At 43.4% G+C, this 19186-nt stretch overlaps 1 protein-coding gene and 1 long non-coding RNA gene across 2 annotated transcripts; one reads left to right on the forward strand and one right to left on the reverse strand.

Annotated features, from left to right (window-relative positions):
* Positions 1–1794: 1794 nt before the first annotated feature.
* On the reverse strand, positions 1795–5322 carry LOC115556971 (uncharacterized). Its single transcript, XR_003979148.1, has 4 exons — positions 5196–5322; positions 4560–4833; positions 4287–4416; positions 1795–3984 (listed from the first exon to the last, which is right to left on the reverse strand). It is a non-coding gene; the product is annotated as an uncharacterized LOC115556971 (long non-coding RNA).
* stx18 (syntaxin 18) lies at positions 5300–19163 on the forward strand. Its single transcript, XM_030374440.1, has 11 exons — positions 5300–5510; positions 13321–13388; positions 14549–14664; positions 15731–15808; positions 15953–16019; positions 16108–16205; positions 17020–17111; positions 17677–17735; positions 17816–17885; positions 17974–18054; positions 18397–19163. Exons 1-11 carry the CDS (start codon positions 5358–5360, stop codon positions 18490–18492), a joined length of 978 nt encoding a protein of 325 aa, XP_030230300.1. The 5' UTR covers positions 5300–5357; the 3' UTR covers positions 18493–19163.
* Positions 19164–19186: the final 23 nt, after the last annotated feature.

The raw sequence follows: 19186 nt of genomic DNA on the forward strand, positions 1-19186 counted from the left end.
ACTGAGAGTTCAAGGGGACAATCTGCTCCGGCAATCTAACGTATGGCCACATTTCTGGGGCCGTGGTGCATAATCCCTGAGAAGGCTTTCTCCTAGCTACTCTCCATGTCGTCATACAGCTGATTTAGTAAAAAGGGTCATTTTCATGTCTAAACTTCTCCCTTTAACCCCACCTGTCAGCTCCAGTAAGGCCGGGATTCTGACAAGACAGTAATGAGTGGAAAGAGGTGAGGAAAAGGCACAGTTTAAGGAGAATTGGGGCCTATCCAGCAGCCAATGGCTTATTTGTACGCCTACAGGGTGTGGCCGGTAGGCTTCCATCTCAAAGGCCAGCGCTCCCTCCCCTCTAATTGCCGTTCCTCAGATCCAGCGGCCTGACATTCCTTTCCTCCAACCAGTTCAAGTGACCACGGCCAAAGGATCCACAGATAATTACCATCAAAGGGGACAACACTATCTGGGACCTCGGACCTCGCTCGATGGCCGTTGCGTTGTCTCTGGATTCAATTTCAAACACATGGCTGAATTCATTACCGCATTCATAAGCGCTCGGTATGCTACAAATGTACAGAAAAAAAGAAAGAAATAAGACCCTGTGAGCTCTTTGCTCATTGGACACCCAAATGTCATTTCAGGGGATTGTTTTTTAGTAATAGATCTTTTAGTCCTTTACACTATGTAAAGCTTTGACAGTTCTTACAATATATGGTGAACGATGAAATAATGTTTTTAAAGGCACAATATGTACCATTGACAACAAGCGTTTAACCCTTATCCTATCACAATGAATCACCCATAGGACACCGATGCACCACAGAGGCTAAGGGAATTAAAACATTTCTGGAGGGCCAAAACCGCCTGTTATTTACAAAGTTCCCAAAAATAGTGCTTATCCCCCCCCCCGTCCCCGTCCCCGTCCCAAAAACAGAAGTGGCCTTCCGATCCACGACTGGACAGCTCCACATAGCGGGAGGGAGGTCGCATCCTGGGGCTACGGGTGAAGATAAGGTCCTCCTTTGATAAGATCAAGCCCTGCGTCAAACAACCAGCAGATGAGACCGGGCGGAGATAAAGGGGCCAGGGCTGACGGCTCTGATAATAGCGCAGACAAAGAGAAAGTGGAGATTAAGGAGTTCTTTTTCAGGCTCTTAAGTGGACTGCCCAGAGGACACCGAAAAACATGGCTGATCTGTCAGTGACACGCACAGAATGGATACCATCAACAGCGACGGTTCGGTCTCGCTCGTTGAGTAGAGAAGATAGAGAGCCATGCATGTAAAGAATGCCAAGTCTGATTCTAAGTTTGTTTAGCGGTTTTAGATAGACTGTATTGATTATATTATATATACTGCATATATATATATATAGATACATATATTCAGGATGGACTTTAAAAACATGGTTGCAAGGATACCCTCCTTGCAAAGTATGCACAACCTATCCATTGTAACCTATTGATCGGCACCAAGATCCCCTAATGATTATGGTTATTTAGTTGGTCTTAGGAATTACCAGAGAGGGAGAGGACATGATGTTTATATAAACCTTGAATTGGACACATCCCCATGTCATCATGGCAGTCTGGGCTAGCCGTTGTGTTCCTGCTACAGTTCATGAAAGGAGGCTCTCTTTTCTCAGGGAAAGTCTTGAAAAAGCTGCTTCAGAAATCAATGCACAAGAGGGAGAGCTACAGCCGTGGAGGCTCGCTGCTGCCCAGCGAGGGAAGACAGTCACACTGCTCGACTGTAGCACAGTCTGGCACAACACTAACAAAGGAAATGAGCAAACCGCACAGCAAATAACAGCCTTTTATTCGTCACCCCGGGGCCCTCATCTCACATCCCGGTGCCAAGAGGAGTCACTTTAAAATAAACAGATTTATGAGAAATATTATGTACAAATTACTACATTCGTCTAGACTTATTTTTCGTTTGCGTACGTTTGGTGTAGCCACGCAGCGTTTTTTATTAAATATGGTTATTGTTATATGTCAAAAATCCCAACTCTCAAAGTCACATTAAAATGAAAAGAGGTGAATCAGCAAGTTGACACCCCTACCCACAAAGTAAACTATACATGTGAAATGGACTGTGTTACAGAGCAAACAAGACAGCTTGTGCTGAAAGTGGTTAAACGTTCAAATAAATGGTAACTTAGATGTGAGAATTCAACATTTGTATTCTGTGTGAATGTATACGTAAGGATTAACTATGACGGGAAGCCCTGTTAGGGGAAAATAATGTAAGACCAAAGTACATTATTTTCTACCCCGCACTGTTTTATTCCACTTATACCAAAGTTAAAAACAATGATTATATTAGTTACTTTCATATTCTTCTGCAGCATTTGAGAATATTGTTTTTTCGTTGTCAAGCAAACATTTGGTCGATAGTTGTACTCGGATTTGTAGCATATTGATTCAGAACGGTTAAAAAGCAGAAGTTTTCCGTTATCGAAAATTAATACACACCAATGGCATTGATTCTGATCAGTACATGTTTCAAAGGGACACATCTTTTAAAAGTCCATTTTTTAAACAGATCTGCAAAAATCATTGTTTTCGTAGAATATAACTATCAATCAGATGTTTGCTTGTTGAAAGCAACAAATATCAAATAATTGTTTGTAACTGGTATAAGCAGAAGAAACTGTCCCATTGTTGTAAAATAATTTGCGCAGAGGTGTTGCTGGCCCAGTCCATAGCCTGAGCCTTTATCCATCATCTGTCAAATTTGTCATTATCCTGTAGCTTTGAGGTGCCCCAGCAAACTGCCCCAACAAACAACAACACTCAACTACAGAATGTTGGTTGGCGTTTGCCAACACAGGTTCAACATGTTTGCTAACAGAAACATAATCTGACAACAGCAAACTGCCACCAACATGCTTTGGGCACCGGCCAAATGTTGGTGAGTGTTGCCGTTGGTTTGTATGTAAAAAATTAACTGATATGAAATAAGATTTTCAGAAATTACATACATAAAGGATATATTGTTTCTGTCCTGAACTTAGATAAGACAAGTGCCATCTTTAAGTCCTCGGGTTATTGTAGACTATAGAGAAGGCAATGCTGAGGGAATTCAAGGCTATTTGATGAATTATGATTTTGATATTTGGTACATTTTTGTAAATAAAAGGGAGTAAATTGGTGCAGAAAATAGTTAATAAGGGGGAAAAGGGCAGGTTGGACTGGCTGCAATTTAGTAAAAATAATGTAAACATCTACTCTACATAGTTGGGAAAAAGTAACGAATAGAAGAAACATGAAAGACAAAAATCACAGGAGTTACAACTTAAACTAGAAATGATTTAATATATCTACTTCTCATTCTTTCTTTCTCATACGCACACAAGACACACACACACACACACACGGTAAGCATTACTAGATACCTTGTTTAAAAATCCATAATAAGCACAGACAGTAAATCAAATGTAAACTATGGACGCGCTTCTGGGGTTCTTCAAATAAAAAATATAAGAACAGGCGCCATACTAAATGACCACACCTACTTCACAGTATTTCTGATGGTCGTGTTCCAGAAACGGCCACAGGTTAACGTGATATATCCTCTTTAACACTGATCTTTCGAATAAACATCATTCTGTTTTTTCAGCAGCTTAATCTTAAGAGAATAATACTCCTCTTGAAGCTTGAGGACAGCCTCTTGTCTTCGAAGGACAGACATCTCCAAATCCATTCGTTCTTGCAACGTTGTGTGCTGTGAGGTGTGCGGTGATGCTGGTGTACTGATGGCGCGAGGCAAAGTCAAAGGCGCCGACGGCATTGAAGGAGAGCTGACGGTCATACCGTGATTGCCTATGTTCATCACGGGAGAATGGTGGACACTGTTATAAAAAGACACCTTCTGTTCCTCCGGAGAATCAAATGGGTCGCTGAGGCGTATCGTCCCGGACTCGTTGCACGAATGATGGCCGTTCTCCGTTAGAGGTGTGTTACATAGATTGCTTTCTTCATCAAAGCTGAAATAAAAGAAGGACAAGTATAGCATTTAAGTGGCAGTTGTTGGCTTTTTATGCAAATGATCTGATATAAACATAATGAGGACAGTGACAACATTTCTTACATTCTTGAATACAGATTGAGTTTTCCACATTATATTTTGAGTGCAATTATGCTACTATGCTACAATGACAAGGAGAAGCAACAACGAGTCCTTCAACGAGTCCTTAAGCAAGGCTCTGGTCATGGAGCTTCAATTTCATACTTTTGTGTTCTATTGATAGAACTGAATGAATACTATTATGTTGTAAATGTTTTGTACCTCTGTTGAGTTTCGCTTAAAAGTAGAATGGAAGGATCTTTCATCTCCTCATCCATTCTGTCAGAGAGGTTCATCACAGAAAGCACAATCTGGGTGACATCACTCAACTGTGCGGGGGACAAGTCTTCACCTGTGAGAAAGACATAGAAAAAACGCATTAATTCATGCATACCAAATAATGCTAAGCTGGAACGGATGTGCATCATGGATAGACTTTGCAATACCACATGTGTGAAGCTGTAATAAAAATACATCCTATTTTGGTATATTCACCTATATGCATTCTTTGTCTTTTTATTTCATTTCTTGACTTTGCAAGCAAATTCTCCCATTTTTTGGTACAATCAGCAACTGTCCGCTGATACTGAGGGAAACCTATATTAATGGTATGGGCTATCTCTTCCCATGCTTGTCTTTTAGCCAGTGATGTAACTCCAGCACTGCACTTCCTTCTGATTATCTCTTTCCGTTCTTCTATCAGCTGAGCAAGGAGTAGAGACTCTTCATCGGTCCAGTTAGGCCTTCTCATTCTCGCGTACATGCTTGACTGAGAGAAGGAGAAACGGCGAGAGCATGATAGATTAAGCAAAACAGCGAATCCCTAATACGATTATATTCAAATAGGACATCTGAATAAACGATGTGGAGCAACAGAAGTCAAGAATTTATCTGCAACAAATCACCAGCCTGGTGGTGGAGTAGCCTGCAATAGTCAGGAGTTATGAACCAAACACGCAAGGATTACTACTAACTTATTATTACTAGATATTCTTCTTCTGTTGCTTTTGGAGAATTCTAAGATTTCTAAGAATAATAAATGGCGCCAGCTCTTAGTGCTCGCGGCAATTAAGAAAACATTCAATGACATGTAAAAACGATAAAATATCACCCTCTATCGATTATACATACTGGTTGTATAATAAACAAGTTAAAAATAAAAATGCCGTTGTTCTAATCCTTAAATGTGTTGTGGTTCTCTCACTGTTGTCCTTACAGAACACCATGTCGCGGAGTGATGACGTAGCGCTCGGTGACGTGTCCGTTTGTTTACAGCTCTCAGGCTACAGCAAGATGGCTGTGGACATAACTTTACTTTTTAAAGCCAGTGTTAAAACTGTCAAAACCCGAAACAAAGCCATGGGCATAGGGTTTGATTCTACCAAAGACGAGATATTCAAGCGGAGTAAAACAAAGCATGGATTCTCCCCCAAGGCTAAGGAGGTGGTAAGTTCAGTTGAGGGTTTCAAGCTACTGGATCGCTAGCATCTAATGTCGACACAAACGTTACCGCTTAAGTGTCTGCTGCTGTGAATTACTTAGATTTCATCAGCCACTCAGATCTCAGACAACTTTGAGACCCAAAACATGAAACGGCTCAGAGAAGAACAACATTAATAGACCGTTAAACGTTCGCAACGTCTTCGGTAACGCTTAGCTTGAAGTTGTAAACTTAACAACAAACCATTCAAATTAAAGGCCAGCCTAAAGAAGATGATAAGTTCGTGGAAGCAGACATTCAATTTTTTCTTTTTTTGTCATACATAAACATTTTGAACACTCGCATGGGCTGAAAGCGCATTGTGCAGTTATTCTATGGCCTACACGTGACTGATGTTGTAAAGCGATGCCTGCTCGCTTGTCATTGCTCTGTGACTGACTGGCTGACAGCAGGCTGCTGCTTGTGCTGTTTATTTTCAATATTACTTGTGCAACATTGCAAGATGACAACTGGGCCACGAGATTGAGATGCACTTTTTAACACTAAGGCTGTATAAAAAACGATTCTAGATTAGCCAGTAAGTTAACACCAAGTTTGGGGCAGGTAGATCCCCATTTGCTGATCTCCTTCTCCAATAAGCTCCTTTTGCATAGCTCCACTTTTTTTTGTTAAACTATTAGACCTTTTGTCTTGACAAAGTTATTAATCCAATTATTGCAGTTAGCTATGCATTGTTTTTATGTGAACCTCAGTGCCGTATTGCCCATGACACAATATTAATAAATCATTACATAACAGTTGATTTATTTTTCCATATGTATTATCATATTATTGAATATTATGCTCATATACTTGTGTAATGCTTGCAAGGTCAAAATTCAGCACAAGAGCCTATACACTAATAGGTTTATTTTATTAGAAAATTAATATCGGTTGAGTTCTAAAAATGATTCACGCTTGCCAACCTGTTGTCTGCATTTGTTTAACTTAATTCACTGTCAAGCCTGTTTACTGGGCAATCACACACAAGCTAGTGTTTAAGAAGATTCAAAGGGATCAATCAAACACACATTATTTTGTTTAGGTGAATAATACCTCAATAACACCTTTTCAGTGCCAAAACGGCTGCTTGATCCATTACTTTTTTCTTTCCATTAGCATCCAGTTTAGCTTAGAATAATATGTTTTGTAACTGATGTAGTACTGTTAAGCAAGGTAGCCGCGCATAGCCGGACCATATTCTCTTTACTCATTAGTTGGGGAAAGTCTGCTGTTGGCATTGTTTGTTGTGGGGTGTCGTTAGGCAACCTTTTTTTGCGGCTGTCGGATCCTGAGAGCCGTATATACAGTGATCCTTGTTTGGAGCCGAAGAGATTTCATGATTGGTCAGAAATGAGACAGGAGTAGTCTAAAATCGGAACGGTCTCCTGTCAAGCCAGGCACAGTCAACTCAAAACCAATGGACTTCTCACAGAGCAGTTTGCCCCCAATAGCTGACCGATGGCTATGGCAGTAAGGATTTTCAAGAGCAAATAATAGCTCCTGAATCCTACTTCCAGACCCTTTTTATGTAAAAACTAGAGTCTGCATCGGCTTTACTACATTTTACAGGGTCGAAAGAAAACTACTACTATGAGGCCCCTACAAAAAACTCTGCAATGCTGATCATAGGATATTTTTTTTAAGGCAGGGTGAGGTGTTTTCATGGGCTCCTAGTTCCAATGCCATGCTTGCATAAGTTGTGAAGAAGCATAACACATTTCGCCTCCTAACTGTGATGCATATTATATAATGTGCAGACAGAGGGCACTGGCATCTGACAGCTCATGTCATGAATCCAAACTCCTTTTAAAGGCCCTAGCCTGCATTTCCTTGGGGAGATGGTGCCTTCAAAGGATACCTGATGTCTGCGGCGAGGGCCGGCCAATTCACAGCGGCTCCCAAACAACCAGGCTTTTGTCACGCACTGCTCACCCTTGTTGCACTGATATTGGAAATGGTGGTTTAATAAAAGCAGAGAGATGCTGATTCAAAGAAACTCTAACCTTTCCTGTGGTGCTTGCCCTCTACAGCCCCCCCCCCCCCCTCCGCTGGCTTCTGATATCATCTCCAACCATCTCAGTAAACTGGCGTTGGGAGAAATCGAAATTGCGAGTTTGGAATGTTCTGACTGCCTACAGTTATGTTGTGGTTTTCGTCCACCTCTATTCCTCTCCCGCTATCCATTCGTCCGTCTGCACCACTTGAGATAGCCTTTGTGTGTGTGTGTGTGTGTGTGTGTGTGTGTGTGTGTGTGTGTGTGTGTGTGTGTGTGTGTGTAAGCCCGCTCTTCGCATGCATAATTCCATAAACATGCTGCAATAACATTTTCTTTCGTCTCTCGAACAATTTTGGGGAGAAAGTCGATCCTCCCAAGAGCCAGTGATTAAAGGTGGAAGATCAAAACAAAGAAAATATTAAATTAGGTCCCCAGTAACAATGTTGACGGCCGGTGCCTAATGCACAACAGATGTGGGTTTCCCTTCAAGACATGCACAGCTCCCCCCTCTATGCAGTTCCCACTGAATCTCCAAAAAACAGATAAAAAAAGACATCAAAGAATGAGAGAATACATGAACAAAAAGCTCTCTCTCTCTCACTCTCTCGCTCTCTCTCTCAAAATGATAATATCATTGCATGGAACAACGTGATGGTTCTAGGCGCCGCTGAGCCATGCTGATTGGCTCATAACAGGCCCAATGTTTGCAGGGGGCTGTTTGGTGCTGGGGAATCTTTTCCCCGTCTCGAGGGGTCCCCCCTGGCCACTGTGATCTCTATTTCACTGCTCACCTCCTCTCTTTTCCGCAGCAGGCTGCTCTCCTCGTGTTTTAAATGTGTAAAATTGTTAAATTGTGTGTAGAAAATAGTGCCTGGCTTCCCACTGAGCCTATAGCAGTGGTAAATTGGCTCTTTCTCACAGTGTTTTCTTTGAAACCCTCAAGAATGTGGCCGTTAGCCAGAAGCTAAGCGTATGTAATGTTACTCATGGGGAGGGATGTTTATAAGGGGGGCTCCGTTCCACAAGGAAAGTTTGAAAATTCAAATGACAATGTCACGTATTCTTAAAATATTGAGTTCAGATTTAAGAAAGCGGTTCATTTGATGTTATGCTTTTTCTTTTTTTTTGCAGTAATGGTTAACATCCCGGAGCTTAAAAGCTATTAAAATAATCCTGAAAAACTCTAGATATGATCTTGGAAAAAGCTTTTTGGAGAATTGTTGCAAACCACATCGTCCTACAAAATGGTGAACTTTCTGTTGCCTAATATACTGTACTAACAAAATACAATACATATGTTCTTATTGAGTTAGTTTGAGGTCAAACCGGATTCTACTTAAGCTATTTTTTTGCGAGAGAATCACTGCCAATTGACAGCTCAGGTTTATAGGCTAAAATGTTTGGTTTTCCAAAGCCCTTATTTTTTAAGTTTTGAAAGTAGATTTTGATGGCTTCTTCATGGATACTTTGGGAATTGTAGAATGACTTTGGAGGGTTTGGGTAGCATGGGTAGGGTTTATTACACATTTGAACGATTATTACCTCATGTTTGTTTGTGTGTTTTTGAAGTGGTTGCTTGGCCTGTCAAATGGTTGTTAAATATACCAGGGTTTGGTGAAGAAATTGAAGCCAAGCGATATTTTTGACTGAAAGTGAATAAAATGCATTATACGTTTTTTCTTCTTCCATTTATTGAATTGTAGCATAAAGCTGAATATTTGAAAACATTTATTATATTGATTGTTTACCTGAGGAAAGTCCACATCTGTAATGCGGATGCTTGGTGCTTTAATTCTTTGGTATAGGGCGGGACTTCATCATTATATTACATCCGTCCACACATTCACACACCCCACTGTTAGGATGCTTGTTGTGTATGACGCAATTCAAAGGAAGAGGCCACCAATTATTCTTTCAAATTATTGGATTAAGTAGTTTGCTCCTGTGCCCAGCATTTAGACCTAGCAGTGAACAATAGGAAACAAAGTTAGACGCATCCATCTGATATTCTAACAAAGGTTAGCAATTAAAGAATTAACCTAAGGTCTACTGTCTGCAATGAAGGTACATGTTTGACAGAGTGCCATCTTCATAGCTTGCCCGTGACCTGTCAAGCAGGTTAGCTACCTTGAGCGGCATTCACACTCTGTGTGACCGGCAGCCGCTGACATCACATGTTCATTTAAGGTTTTAAGGACTTGGAACTGACTAAATGTTGCCGCATTCAGCCCTTCCCTGCCCTAGCCCTTTGGACAATAGGGAGGGATTGTACACCAGAACGCCTCATGGGACTTTTGGTTGGAATTGGTAATACTCTGCCATATTGAGAGGACTCAAGAGAACTGTAGTGCTGTAAAATCCTAGATCAACGTAAATATATCCTAACCTTGGCTAATGATTTGTTTTGCCTCGTGTCGCATGAGAAACACTGTGGCAGTTTCAGACAATACAACGTCTCCCCATAATGACAAATCATGTCATGATTAATTACTAAACAATGACCAAAAAAAATAATGCTAATTCCAATGCACGTATGATTCCAAAAGGGAGGCAGTCAATGCGATGTGCAAGCTATACGCAAGATTGGGGACAATGCCTAGTTAAAACATTTTTGGGATACTAATATTTATACATGGAAATGGTTTGCAATTAGAAACTGGACATGTGCTTACATATACACATAGAATTGTTGTTTTAATATCCAGAAGGTTTTAGACACCTAGATCAGGAACTGCTTTGGAAGTTCTTGTAATCATTTTATAATCGAAAAAAAGAAAGAAACAGATCTCTGGATATCACTTTGAACCCTGTATCACTTTGAAACGTAGATAGGGTCATTTCAATTGGGATGATTTAATAGCTGATAGAATTAATAGCTGTATGACATATCAATATATGGCATGTGTTGGCATGCACACTCTTAATTATTTTTTATTACTGAAAGCCATAAGTGAAACTGAAGCAAGCATTAGGGTTGTCCAAACATCCAGCAATCAGCTTAATTCTGTAGCTTGTTATTTGTGTTAGTCATTAACCATTTTGGCATCGATGAAAGGAATCGTTAAAGGTTACAAGAAGTTGCCAAGATTAGTCTAAGTCCAAGCCAAATACAGTTGGACGGTTTTGTAACGGTAACATGCTAGTCTATTTTTCTCTGTTTCTCTCTCTGTATTAAAACGCCTGAATCCTCAGAAAGATCTTTCCATCGAATAATTCTCATAATCTAGTTAAAACCTTGCTGTACAGCTTTACTTTTAACACGCACAATTGCACTATATATATATCTATATATACATATATAGATATATATATATGTGTGTGTGTGTGTGTGTGTGTCGATGCGTGCTTTGGCCTATATAAATTCATGAAAGCATCCTTACAATTTCAATTTGCTCCTATTTTCAGCAAGCAAACCCAGGGTAATAAAATCAACATGTTCTCATCCTTTCTCCCGCAGGCGTGCGTCTCAAACAGCAGATTGGTTTGTCTATGGTACACAAAGCTTGTCTGACGCAGAGCTCGCCCCCCCAGTCACATCAGGACGCTCATTATGAAAGTCTTGTCGGTTTACCTGGATTTGGCTAAACAAAGAGCGCCAGGCCTTCAGCTATCCCTCAGACTTTGGAGTCTTTACCGTTGCTCTATCATAGTAATCCCCCTCCACCCCCTCACTGGTGATGGTTTCAGCCACAGCTGGAGGCTAGGGTTGGGGGGGAGAAAGTGATGAGGTGAAGTGGGGGTCCTTGATGCCGCTGATGATGATGATAACATTAGATGTGGCCCGGCAGACTGTCTCCGTCCTCAGCGGTGACTAGCAGTAGTCACCGCACACACACACACACACACACACACACACACACACACACACACACACACACACACACACACACACACACACACACACACACACACACACACACACACACACAGAGAGAGACACAGACAGACATAAAAGGCTGCCCTCCTTTTATGTGTGAATAACACAATACTCATAGACATACACTCAGACACGCACACGCAGCGCGCCACAATGTCCCCCTTCCTCATTGTGGGGGAATTACTTGCTCTTTAGGGTCTTACGTTACAAGAGCAATTGATCCCACTGACCCCCTGCAAGCCCTTGAGGTTGTGCTGGGAATCTGAGCCCCAATGTATACACACAGGAGACGGCTCAACCCCCTGTGACATGGCTCCCTTGCTCTCTGGCTCCCTGAGTCAGCACCTTCCAACCCTGTGGCCTTAGCACTGCCTGCTGGAGGAGTCTGCGTAGTGCGTCGAGGCACAGGGCCCATGAGGGACCTCGTAACTCCCAGGATCTTCACGCACATTGAGATGCTTTTGAGCAGTTTGACTGTACGTCGTTCCTTTGGTTTTAAGATGCTTTTACCTGCGCACTTTAGGCCAGATCCTTGATCGTTTTTCTTTTAATACAAAGGAACAAACAAGCCTTCTTGCCGATCAATCCAGTGAGGTTTGACTGGAAAGCAAATCCTTCGTATTTTTTTTTTCTTCAAACAAGATCGACTTCACTTCTGACCTTGAAACAAGCTGGAGTGCTCGGAACAACATTTAAATCCTGACCTTTAATAATTGTATTATCACAAGAGGTGCCTCGACAGTTTTTTTTTTCTTTCGTCCGCCTCTGGCCTCCCGGAGCAGCAGCCCCACCACCCTGTATATCACTGCACGACTATTGCCTGTCTGGAAAAACGAGATCTCAATTACGTCCACGAGCCGTTGGTCTGGGTGGATCCTGACACCCATTTCTCAAACACGGCGCGAGCACAAAACGCTGTTGTTTAGTCTCCTCCGAGAAGCGGAGACGCTATTAGACTCTGGCTCATGTTACCCCTTACAACTCAAAAGGGGGGCAGGCAATTTGATAATTGGGGTTATTAGGCCCGAAAAACAAGACTGCGGGTCGAAGACAGCGTCGCAGCGCCATCAAAATAAACAAGGCTGCCCAGTCGAAAGACAGTGTGGCTGTGCTGTCAAAATAGCCTCACTCACACGCGGGGGGGGGGGGGGCTGTCTCACACTCGCACACTTTGTGTCACATATTCAGACCTTGTACTTGTCTAAAATGTCCTGTCATTCTTCCTGAATCCCAACAGAGCCAGCCGTGTCCGTCGCCTCTTCTCACACACGGCTCATGCGAGACGAGACACACTGCCAACACCGCTACTCGCGCGGACAGGCGTCCCTGTCTGCCCCTCAGTGTTTGACTGAATTACAGGAGCAAATATTGGATTAAATAGAGTTTCCTCTGGTTTCCGTGCACACAAACACACTCGTGGCCCCGTTTCTCCAGGATAAACGCTAACGGATGAATATGTTTTTTTTTAAAGCCTATTAGAGAATTTCTCTGAGACGATTCCTGAATGGCAAACAGCAGACACACACCTGTTTACAAGTGCTTTCTTGACAAGGAAGTCACTAGTTTGTTTGCTGTATGTCCGAGGGCAAACAGATCGTCGAGGGTAAACAAGCGAGGACGCATTGCGAGATCGATGGGACACGGTTGCTTGTGACAGTAAACAAATAGGAACAGCCACATTGACTTTGGCTTTGGCTTTTAGGTAAATGGGACAAAATGGCTTCCTGGCACACCTTTTTTAAACCCTTCCTTATTATTTTTTTAAAGCCACACTGACACTGCCAAAAATACCCGAGACATATTGGAGGCATGGCATTTAAATTGTGCCCCTGCCAAAGACATTGCTTGACTTGATGTATTGAACTGGTTAGTAATGCCACTCTTCTCTTCCTCCTGGCAGATCACCAACATCACGAAACTGAAGGACTTTCTGCTGCAGCACAGGAAGGACTACATCAATGCTGGCAGGTATGCGTCTCCCTCCCTCCGCCCTCAAACCGAGAGCACCGCCTGGCATTGCACCCACCACTGTACAGAATAGATGCCACCGTTTACCATCATCCAGATGCCGCCGTGATCCCTACCTACGCAATGCCCGTCCAAAAGAGCGCTGTCCTGTACTCTTCATAAAAGGCCTTAAAGGCAGCTGTGTGTGTGTGTGTGTGTGTGTGTGTGTGTGTGTGTGTGTGTGTGTGTGTGTGTGTGTGTGTGTGTGTGTGTGTGTGTGTGTGTGTGTGTGTGTGTGTGTGTGTGTGTGTGTGTGTGTGTGCGCGCGCGTGCGTGGTGAATGCAGAGTGTGTGTGTGTCGTGGTACACGGGGCCGTCGGATGGCGTCTGAAGGTGGGCCGGCTAGTCGGGTGGTCCCTGGCTGCAGCCTCCAGTCTAATTGTCTGGAATAATTGAGCTGCAACCAAGGGGAGAGTGGCTCACGCCCTGGGACTAATCCTGGCCCTCCCTCCCTTCCTCCCTCCCTCCCTCCCTCTTTACCCCCTGTCCCACTCCCACCCTTCCTCCCTCAAGCTCCCTCTGTGCTTTGGGGTGTGCACGTGGGTGTGTGAAGGCGCGTATGTTTTGTTAAACTGTGTTGATAAAGCTTTTAAACGCAGCCATTAGGCTGTCATCAAAGTGTGTGGGCGGAGGAGGCCTTTATTGAGATTGCGGTGTGGGAACAGGTATCACGTCAGGCCTGGTTGGGGATTTTTGATGGTCTCGGTTTCACTCAAGCATCTCATTCGGCCCAGTTTTGAACCGGATACTCCTGCCCTTGGATACAACGCAAAAGCAAAGAAGTGAAGTGTAAATAAATAAAAAAATGTATATATATATATATTTTAGGTTCTTATACCCTTTTAATGAAAAGTCTTTAACAAATGACTTATTTTTACATTGATAAATCTTTAAAGAAAGGAGGAACTAGAGCCATCGTTTGTACTTTCTGCATTATTATACTTGCTAGCATCGTTTAAACATTGAAAGGAGGTTGCCGCTGGTGTGTAATGCTCAGCAGGGGTCCAATTGACCCTCACTTTTTTAATACCCTGATCAACTAAATCTATTCACGTTTCAATCAAAGACTGATGATTGCGAACCGCGAACAACATGCCGTAGTGTGATCCTCCCGTTCTCAGCCTCATCTCGTCGGACCTGACGCGTATGACGGACAGCGAGCGGGACCAGATAGACCAGGACGCCCAGATCTTCATGAGGACGTGTTCTGAGGCCATACGCCAGCTCCGCTCTGAAGGTGGGCCAGCAGGGGGTTTCCACCTTGGGGGGGATACATGAGGGAACCGCCACAGGGGTCCTTGGCACTTTTGCTCTTAAAAAACACATTTAACAATAAAACAAATCTTTAAATGGATAATAAAAACATATATATTATAAATCTTTTTCAGTTATTTATGTGTGTTTCACTTTATGCATTCGGTCAAAGGTTTTTCCTTTGCTTTTTTTGTGTTGATTTGTGTTTGGTAAATAAACATGCTGCAAATTCAGCTGTGCTGACTGTGCACTGTTTACCACTGGCCAGGGCCTTCTTGCAGTAATGACTGTATATAAAGGGGGGGGGGCTGGCACCTTTTTGCGCCAACACTTCATGTGTGTTTAATTGTTTTTTACCGTTTGCATATGAGGTGGTCCACCAATTGCCTGGGAACCAGACAAATCTCGCAAGCTCATGTTTCATTTGCTCTGCATATAGTTCTGGCCTCCCTCACATACAAATTTCTTTCTGCCCAGTACGAAATAGGCCAACCGATCACAACCGTTTATCTAACATGAGGCGGGATAAATACGATGATGGCTCAGGCGTGTAATAGAGGCATTTAACAACAACAGAGATGGCTGCCGTTGATGTAGAACGGTCTGTTGATAACGCCGGTTTTAAACATACTGGACGGTATATTTCCTCTAAAAGAAGAACAGACAACTGCACGGAAGCACACTTGTTGATGATAAATGTTTTTTTGTCTCTCAGTACTGCGTCACGCATTTCGTTGCTATGATTGGTTGTAGGCCTATCCAATTGTGCCCGGAGGCATTTTGTTCTGTGTCCGTTGGTCTGTAATTCGTCTGGCGATGCCAGATGTATTGGCATCGCCAGACGCACAGGCGATTCCACCAAAGGTCTTGATGACGATTCAAAGGTCGGGAACCACTGGGCTAGCATGGTACAAGTAAATTGGTCTCTTTGCTTCAGCCTTACCTGCACCTGCATGCCTGTCCAGAGTGTTACAAAATGTACAGAATGTAACATTTTGTATTAACATGTTGTGTTTGGTGTGCTTTTTGTTATTGTTGGCTCCTGTTAGCTGAGAAGCAAGTGTTGTCTGCTCAGATGAAGGAGCACAGGGCAGCAGTACTGGACCTCGTCGATGTGTATCTCAGAGGTGAGCTCAATTCACTTCACTCAAACCATCCACAATAATGCTCTTGGTAGGATGTAGTGGGCTTAACACGGGTTACACAACAACCACCTTGCAGGGAACGACGTGTGGCTTCAGTGTGTCTCCCCTGGTGTGTTCCCCTTCAAGGTGTGTGCAAGATTTACTCTGAGCAGAGGGCCATCCGAGTCAAGAGAGTGGTGGACAAGAAGAGGCTGTGAGTAGCGGTTTGGTGTATCCTCACCTCGACGGTGGCACCCGACCTCTCCACAGACCCCGCCTGACGCCGTGATGTCATTCCCCAGGTCCCGACTGGAACCCGAGCACCAGGGCAGGTCGGGGAAGGTGGCCGGGCCTGAGCCCAGCGAGGAGAAGACCCCGGCGGTCAAGGAGGAGGGCTCCGGTAGGTCTGCTTCCATCCCAGTCTCGCCACGTGATGTTCACAACATGTTCATGGCCGACCACCTGGTCGCCATAGTGACGTAGAGCTAGGGGCTGCGGCGATGTGCATCTCCACCATTGAGTGGTTCAGATTCAAACCTCAGGGATTCTGGGTATTCTTATTCAGTGGTGAGTTGTCACATCACTCGTACGATTTAAAATGGTGGGGGCGTCCCAGGAAGTCAACGGCCAACACTTGTTGGAATGCAGAAGCGTGTATCCATAGTCAGACTGCCCTCTCCATCTGTCACAAGACACATATTTGTGGGCTTCGTGATCAATGGATGCGTCTTAAATGCCAAGTGTGAACGGAGACTGTGGAAGGCAAGCAGCATCCCGCGCCGCACAATGGAATCTTTCTTTCTCTCAAGGGCGCGTCAACGTCGGCATGTATGAAAGCCATGAGCATGTCCTCTCCGGAGCGGAGGGATGCGTGTGAGCGCGAGTACGTTCCTGGAACGTGGATGAGCAGAAAAGCTCTGAGATCATATCCGTCTAATGCATACAGTAGTTTGGACTGTGTTTTTGAAGAAGATTATACACTCAAAATGTCATCTTACCATCGTCATGTTTATACGACTTGAGGGATTTGATATAATTGTGAGGGTAGCGATTATGTCAATATTTTCGAATGAGAAGATCCATTTGAGCGTGGTGATGGTTGAAGTTTCTGGTGAAGTTTCTGAATTTGAAATGTGTGTGTGAGAGTTGAATCTGGCTTATTTGTGTGTGTCTCTCTCTTTCTCCCTAACTCTCGCGCTCTCTCTCTCTCTCAGAGAGGAACATGTCTGAGCTGCTGGACAACAGCGTGAGCCCCTGGGAGGACAGCAGAGCGGAGGACGAGCTCTCTCCAGAGGAAATTCAGATGGTGTGGCGCCCCTTCCAGTAGCACTGCATACACTGTTCGGCCTCTGAGCTGCTACAATAACCTGCTTTGTATGTCTATCTCCAGCATCAGGCCAATATGAATTGTAAATACGTCAGGATTAGAATTGGGCATAAACAGCCTTAACTTGTTCAACCGAAAAAGGATTACCCAGACAGCTGACTAATTCATTTTACACACGTTGGTTCCAGGCTTAAACTAATTTTTAAATGGACACTGTCAGATTTACGACTAGGAATATTTGTTTTGAAACTACAGCACCAATCACATTGATGGGATTAGATAAAATGAAATACAAACTTGTTTGTGATGAATAATCATACATTGCAGGCCCATTTCCTGATCCGTTTCCCTTGTTGAGTAAACGTGGTGTTACTCATAACTGAATATGATTACTGTTGACTAAAATGTAATGGTAATGTTGGCTGACAAAACTTGAATTCGGTCAGGTACAGGCGAGCTACGACTCAGACACAAAACTCTGTATGCACTTTAAGATATCTATTCGTGTACAATCCCTAATTGTTTTCCTGTGTTCTCCCTGCAGTTTGAGCAAGAGAACCAGCGGTTAGTGAGCGAGATGAGCAGCCTAGTGGATGAAGTGAGGTGAGAAGTGTTTGAGTCATCTGAAAGGCAAGGCTATTCTGTTGGTTTGACAAATCAATAAACTTCCAACGTGCTTTCAGGCAAATTGAGGGCAAGGTGGTTGAGATCTCTCGACTCCAAGAGATCTTTGCTGAGAAGGTCCTCCAACAGGTGAGTTCTATAGGAACAAGTTTTGTACATGAATATACTTGTGAAGGTACACGGTGGATGGATGTTTATGTACGCATTTCTTCCCCAGGAAACGGAGATAGACAATATCCACCAGTTAGTCGTGGGCACGACAGAAAACGTCAAAGAAGGCAACGAAGACATTCGAGAGGTGAACAACCCTACAGTCCCCATCAATCATTCGTATCAGCAGTGAGATCTTCTGTTGCAACCAGCAACGTTCACCTTGCCCACATTTTTATGTTATTTATTAATCAACGTACAGAAGGCTAGGTACAGGTTTTCATGTTGAAACGCGTGTCTCTCTCTCTCTCTCTCTCTCTCTCTCTCTCTCTCTCTCTCTCTCTCTCTCTCTCTCTCTCTCTCTCTCTCTCTCTCTCTCTCTCTCTCTCTCTCTCTCTCTCTCTCTCTCTCTCTCTCTCTCTCTCTCTCTCTCTCTCTCTCTTTCTCTTTCTCTCTTTCTGTCTCTCTCTCTCTCTGTGTGTGTCTCCAGGCCATTAAAAACAACGCTGGCTTCCGCGTGTGGATCCTCTTCTTCTTGGTTATGTGCTCCTTCTCCCTGCTCTTCCTGGACTGGTACGACAGCTAATGCCTCCCAGACGTCTGATTGGACCCTACACCACACAACAGGAAGTGGACATCCTCCTGACCTCCTTGCCTTGTCTGTTTTGTTCAGCTAACACATGTGTAATTATGTCTTAAGGACCCAATGAACGGAGTAGAACAAATGAAGATGATCAAGTTTGTGTGTATGAAATGCAGTTGGTAACCAAGCGCTGGGGCCAGTCTGTGGCTGTTAAGTGGCAGCTTCCATGTAATACAGCACTGTATCCACTAGAGGGCAGCAATCCTTCTACTGGGTTGAATGTGACCTGTCAACTTTTAATTTTGAGTATTGGTGGGACAATCATTGTCTTTGAAGCCACTTCAGTGCTTGCAAATTAAATAAAGGAAGCAATGGTTAAAAAGACAGAGGCTTCAGCTGGTTGTCTTTCTTATTATTGCCTCCAATGCATTAAAGGATACTATGTAGACTTGCATTGTTTGGGCCAATAATGTTTAGGATTCATCTAATGATAAACTCTTTTTGTTATCTGACCGTGAACTTTCCCTGTCCCTCATTCACTTCCATGTTAGACTGAACTACCAAAATCCTGGAATTCCAGGTCGAAATAAACCACCAATAGCACTGTCTGTTGCTGCTGTTCAAGTTGCACTGATCAACCACTTAATCTAATAAAAGCCTTAATGCTTGAAATACTGCCTTGTGCTTGTCCTTCGAA

The sequence above is a fragment of the Gadus morhua genome, chromosome 13 (assembly GCF_902167405.1).
Source record: "Gadus morhua chromosome 13, gadMor3.0, whole genome shotgun sequence".
NCBI classification, from domain to species: domain Eukaryota; kingdom Metazoa; phylum Chordata; class Actinopteri; order Gadiformes; family Gadidae; genus Gadus; species Gadus morhua.